Consider the following 6,787-nt stretch of genomic DNA (forward strand, 5'->3'; position numbering starts at 1 on the left):
TAATTCATTATTTATTTTAAACAATGAAGGTAATTTATTCCAACAGCGGTATAACGTAGTTGTCACCATATAATGTAATATAATATAATTATTATTATTATGTAACTGGTGTAATAATATTAATGTTACTGTCTTCTCTTTTCAATACGTCTCTTCTTCTTGTATTAAACAATAGTTTTTCTTCTTTTCACTTTGTTACTAATTGTATAACACAATTATCACACATTCTTTGTCACCAACACCACCTACCTCTTTAATTAATTCAGCCAACACAAAAAATATACTTTAACTTCAAATTCTGAGTTTATTTTAGTTCTCAGCAATCCACATACACTTACATGCAATTACGACGCCTAGGCCGCAAGTAAGACAAAGTTCAGTCTTGAAGAGCTGTTACCAAACTTAACTAAAATTAAATTTCCCGCACATATTACACAAAACAATCTTTGATGTGAAACAATCACAAACAGTCCTATATTAACTTGATCTCATGAACAAATCATACTATTAATAATTGTCTTACAGTGACATAGCATAGCCAATCACAAGCAAGCTAGTATAATCTTCTAAATAAATCAATTGTATAGTAACATTAACATAACACTTTCTTAAGTATGAAAGAAATATATCAATAGTATATCAAAATTAACATTACACTTCCGTAAGTGACACACCCATCACTATAATTAATTGTAATCAACTTAAATAAATTCAACAATAATAATGTCGATAGTAGCTTAAACAGATATGGAATACAGTACTTCATTAAAAGCGGTATCAATGAATGAAAATCCACTGTATGTACCAGATTTTGGTTTATAAATTGACATTCTAGAAGTAGAAAATCTAGTATTATAGTTGGTTAGTAAACTCAATACCAGTATATAAATATACAGGAGATATGCCATTTATATTTATTTTAAATTTGTATACATTTACCTTTTGCAACAAACAAGGTAGCCAATTTAATTTTATATTCATTGTAACCAACATGGGTTTGTGAATGTAGTCTCAAGACACATCTAATAACCTTAGTTATGGGATGTTTGGAATTTATTTTTAAGTTTTTTGGATAAGCGAAGAGAACCAGGTACAGCACCCGTAGTCCGAGTGGCATTGGCTAAGTGAGAACGCAATGTATATTTTACATATTAGTAGACTCTAATAACGATTAAATAAGCCTTTAAAACATTACATTTTCATAGTTTTTTTTCACTTCCAGCAGATTGACTACTTACAATCTTGAGCCATTACTGTATGACATTAAGAGTGCTGATATGTCTTCAGAGGAAGAATTCTGTGAAAGTCCTAAAGGAGTGAGTCCTTCTGTGTCACTTGCATCGATATTTGCACCGTTATCCAACAGGTATTTAATGCATTCAGTTTTTTGCAGTTCCACTGCCTAAAAACGACAATGAAAAGTTATTACATGTGGCTGCAGAGTCTGTGATCAATGAAAACAAATACAGGTCTTTCTCTGATTATAGACTTTTGAAAACCATGCGACACCCCCTCCCACATGTTGTCTCAGGAAGATGTTCTCCTAGCTGCCCGGAAATCCTTTGCCACTTTAGTGCAGTATGAACTCATATTTCAGGAATGCAACAACCAATTCACATTTTTAGTGCATCTACTTTTACCACCGGTAATCGAAAGTAAGAGAAAAACCATACAAAAAATGGGATTGGCATTACATTTTGGTCAGAGTTTTGTTTTGGTATGATTTGTTATTTGGGTTCAAAATTGCTGGGAGCCGAGCAGTCAAACATTTGGACTAAGTTGGTTTGTGCCCATTTGGTCCGAAGTGAATCATGATATTTACAAAATCAATTATATCGTATTTTTAGTACTGTTTATGATGAGTATTATAATAAGAAAGAAAAAATATACATATATTTTTATATAAAGAATAAATTATATTAAATTATAGAGAATAAAGAACTAATTATATTTTTAAATATAGGCAATACATGTTAGGCATATTTGGCCTATGCGCAAGATTGTGGTCTTTAAGCGCTAGACCGTTACACAGAACAACAACAACAAATATTTATATAGTGTCAATTCAAAAATTTATCAGAGCCGCTAGGTGACTAAATCTGCTAAAGACCATGAAAACGCCGGTCTCAAAAGCAGTCTTTAATTTGAGGAGACTGTGTATCAGCATGTCAATAAATGGAAACATCGAAGTCATTCTTGAATTAAAGGTTGTAGCGCACCACAAAAGAGAACAAAATACTAATTGTACTTGCATCACGTATTAAGCAGGCATAGGATCAAGAGGAGCCTCGACTGAATAACATGATTCCGTTGCTGTAGCAATTCAATATCTAAATTATTATATAATTTCACTTTGAATTGAATCTTATAATTAATAATTTTACTAATATACTAAATGGTCAACATTTAGTATATGCTATGTTCTATAGTTGCCATCAGCAGTACTGTAACATGCAACAAAAGTATCCTGAGTATTTTTATACTGTTTTGCTGAGGATACACTTCTTTTTAAATATTATCTAAAGGCCCAAGTTTTAAAAAGTGGTTTTTATTTTAAGTAGTTGGGTTTGGGTCGGGGATAACAACAACACAAACTGAAAACAAAGTAAGTATAACAAGAATGCCGTTGCATTACATACCCGATGGAGTGCTGTCCTCCCAGTTTCATCAGAGGTGTTGAAGTCTACTTCAGCAATATGGAATGCTTTCAGTCCATCAACATCGCCAATCTCAATAGCACTGACCATCAAAAATAATGTCATATAATGTTTGAAAATAGAAAGATTTGAAAACCCCCGAAACTGCATGTTTAAATGATGGCGTATGATGGAGCCCATCACCGCTATCCATAAAATTCAACAGTCCACTTCCCTAAGTAGAGGATTGACTAAGTGGGTAATATTTTTTCAAATGGCAGATTAACTTGACTTGGTAAAAGAGAGAGTTGTGAAGTTAAAAACTTGCTTTAGATGAGGTAGTGGAGAATAAAGGAATTCCGGGTAATGGACTAAAGACGTGGAGTTGTCTACCTCAGCTAATGTTTTCATATGTTCAAACATTTTTTCATGTCACGTCTCACTAGCTATTCCAAAGGCAAAATGATTATAGGTAAGGAAAAAGCCTGACTTATATTACAGCGCCTTGAGCGCTGCCGACATCAATTCAGTGAATATTTATTCGCTCGATTTGTGTGTTAGGCCAATGTTAATTAAGTTGATTAAAGTACCCTGAGTGTTGGGTATAAGTAAGCACTGTAGCTGGTAGCTGTCTCTTATACACATCTAGATGTGTATAAGAGACAGTATATATACCGTCGCTCACATTAAATCTTCAGTTCCAAAGTAAAGAAAAATTAATGGTTCAAATCAAGTCCAACACCATCTTGCTCCACACAGGTTGTCCCACGGATCTCTATTGATCACATCTCTACAACTAACTCATCTCTCAAACATCATTATTTAACAAGTCCTCAGTCATTCACCTTTTTTCATGGTTTTATTCCCTTTCTCAGAAATTGCAACCTTCTACATACCTACTGTCTTACACATCCCCATCTCTTCTATCACAATTAATAACCACGATGATTCAAGCACCACATAAACTCACACCTTCACTTCTTGGACATTGAACTTTAAGATGTGTAAAATGATTATAATGATGAAATTTACAGTGGTAACAATTGGGACAGCAGTTAAATATATTCTAAAATCTGCATCTTCTCCAATCCGTCTGCCAAAAGAGGCCTAACATAGGTCTCAAGTGGCAAGCCCATCAATTGGGCTTACACGCCTTCTGTGCTGCTGCTTGTCCGCTGGCCAAAATTTGACACATGGTCAGTCCGCTCGAGTCGGTCCGCGATCGATCCACTCGAGTCAGCATGGCCTAGCCATATGACTCAGTCGAACGATTCGTTCGAGTTGGCTCTGTCAGTTGCAACAAAACTAATAAAAATCTAAAATCTACATCTTACTTCTGATGAACACAAGAGGCAAGGAAGACAAAGACACATGTAAAGTTGTCAATGTGTGATAGTTTGAGGTTAAACGTCCAGTAGGTTTTGAGTTATGCACCCGGAAGGACACACAGACAAACAGACCGACAGGCAGACAGACACACAGACAGAACGACAGACCTACCGACATACGGACAGACAGACAGACGGAGCTCATTGCAATACCCTCTTCCACACTTCGTGGGGGGTGGGAGGGTGAGGGTAACGATGATGACGACGATGATAATGATGAGGAAGACATCATCATCATCAATGACTTTCTTCGCCCATAAGGGTCCCTTCTTTTCTGTGGTACCCGTTAGCGAGTTTGCGTAACAAAGGATAGTTTGGTAAAATATCATGAAATATTCATAATCATCCTTATAGAACGTATTTTCAAGTCTGTGTCAGCCCCAGCGATCAGCTGTTAACTGCAGCATAGCGAGTAACGCAGTGTTCGATTTTGATTATAAGATAGAACGAAACGTACCCATTTACTTTTACGGCCTCGAGATTCAGCCATCGTATGGGCTTTGTATTTGACTTAATGTAAGAATAAAACAAGTGATTGATAGTAGGTTCTGAAGTTTAGTGTTAGTCTGAAAATACAAAAACCTATTTAATAGCACTCCCACTTTTGTGACTGTTCCCAGCACCAGCGACAAACATTTTACGAACGCTGCAATGATAATAATAATTATTATTATTATTATGATTATTATTAATATTATTATTATTATTATTATTATTATTATTATTATTATTAGTTGGTGTTTCTAAGACCTTGTTTATTTGCACCTTACAAATTGACCTATTATTAAAAATATTGATTTTTTTTTTTCATTTTCTAACGAACATTACAAGTTCCCTTTTTGAACAGCCAAATGTTGATTGACGTCTGTATACGCGCGTCTGTAAAGTTTCCTTGAAACCCACCCTCGAGCATAAACAACAACAAAAATGGAATCGCCTGCTTTCGTGAATTCTGTCTTTAGGTATATGGGGGGATTTAGGTACTCTTAATGGGGCGACGCTAGTTCTCTTTATGCTAACCACGAAAATGCATAGTCTAGTAAGTGTAACTGATTGGCTTACAGTAAACCTTTAAACTAGTGTAATATAACCACATTTAAATTCCATCTAAACAAAAACAATAACATACTTAATTAGGCCATTTTTTTAAATAAAGTTGTAAAAACTGTATTGAGTAAAAAAAAAATCTTTCCAACAAAAAAAAATCGCTTGACATGAGGAATTAATCATTTTGTGAAACAAAATGTTAGGCTATGTCAAGTGTTATATTGAACAGTGGTAGACTCAATAGGGAACCGAGTCAGCACAGGCCCCACCTTCTAATTTTTTTTCAAAATTATTTGAAAAATGGAGAAAACAAACAAAATTGTATTCAACTTTTAATCTGAGAGTGCCGTTTCCGGTAATCTATACGTGCTATAATCATAATTTCTGTTTATCTCAGCCCCAATAGTTGTGGGGCAAAGGTGGGTGGACATTCTATTTGCGCAAGACCCTCCCAGGCTCCCCTCTATTTGACTTACTGGAACCCCCTACCTCCCATAGTTAGAGTATCATTTCCGGGCTACTAGAAGGGTAATTTTTATCCATCGGGGGAAAAGTGAAGGTTTTGTCGGAGAATATCCATATCAAGGATAACCCTCATGATAAATAATTCATTGAGATCGTAGAAGCAATCTGGACTTCGACTTTGTTCGAAAATCTGTGGTGCGTTCAAGTGGAGGGGGAAGGCTAAAATGGGGGGCTAAATTGTTCTTTTTTTTAATGGAGAATAATTATATTCAAATTTTAAGTCTGGGAGTGTAATTTCCGGCCTTCTAGAAGTGCCATAATCACTGATTTTATTACCAACCATGGTGGGGCCAAGGTAAAATAGTTCTTTATCTGTGAAAGTATTCTCCATGGACCCTTGTATTTCAACCTCCTGGATCCGCCACTGGAAATTACAACAAATGTGAAGTCATATTAGCGTAGCATGATGCCTACAAAAAATAACTTATAAAACTCACCAAACTTCGTAAAAATATCCGTAGCTTCCAGGGGGCTTTGTTCCTCGAACCCCAACTAGGGGCCCTTAGCGGCCCCGGGCCCACAGCCAAGATACTCGCTTCTCTCGCATACTGGCCCTTATAAAATGGCCCTCTACTTTTAAAAAAGTTCTACCGCCATTGGCTATTTTCAAGTCTCTGTGAGCATTACTATCTCTGTGGGTCTGTGTGTAGTCTCGAATGAGCCATTGTATACAATTGGCCTACGGTTTATAGTCCTTATCTGAGAAGACTTGTTTTACCACCAGAACAATAGACGAGCGTGCCGTTCAAACCACCTAACCTGCTAACTGCTCAGCCATACGACCGCTTAAGAGAAATATGGTGTACATAAACAATTGCTTATTATTTTACAAAATGTAAACGTAGGAAATAATCTGTGACTTGGAGCTTCAACTAGGGGCTGGAATGCACACAGGCGTTGACCAACTCATTTAACAACTTTCTTCTCCCACAAAGGGTCACATCATGTCCGATCAGCTGCCATGAGGCGCACTTTCGTCTGTCCACAACGACAGGGGATGAATCGACCAATACACCGGGGTAGCTCTCTACTCTTCTCGAAGGATGTACTGGGTTCATTAAGTGCACACGAACCAATTGTGTACACTGGGCCTACGGTTTAGAGTCCTTATCCAAGAAGACTTGTTCACCACTAGAACCAATAGGTGAGCGTGCCATTCGACTTACAAAAAGTGACTTTGTCTTTTGGGGT

General features: G+C 36.4%; 1 protein-coding gene across 1 annotated transcript in view; it reads right to left on the reverse strand.

Moving 5' to 3' along the window:
* Nucleotides 1-279: 279 nt before the first annotated feature.
* Nucleotides 280-6,787, reverse strand: part of LOC117100219 (L-asparaginase 1-like) — an 80,806-nt gene continuing 74,298 nt past the window's right edge. Inside the window, exons 11-12 of the mRNA XM_033239814.1 lie at nucleotides 2,640-2,739; nucleotides 280-1,402 (exon numbers count right to left, since the gene is read on the reverse strand). Coding sequence (XP_033095705.1) covers nucleotides 1,235-1,402; nucleotides 2,640-2,739 — 268 coding nt within the window. The 3' untranslated portion in view covers nucleotides 280-1,234. The remainder of the gene's footprint in view (nucleotides 1,403-2,639; nucleotides 2,740-6,787) is intronic.

The sequence above is a fragment of the Anneissia japonica genome, unplaced genomic scaffold (assembly GCF_011630105.1).
Source record: "Anneissia japonica isolate Jap-2015-1 unplaced genomic scaffold, ASM1163010v1 scaffold6788_len1366326_cov149, whole genome shotgun sequence".
Taxonomy (NCBI): Eukaryota; Metazoa; Echinodermata; class Crinoidea; order Comatulida; family Comatulidae; genus Anneissia; species Anneissia japonica.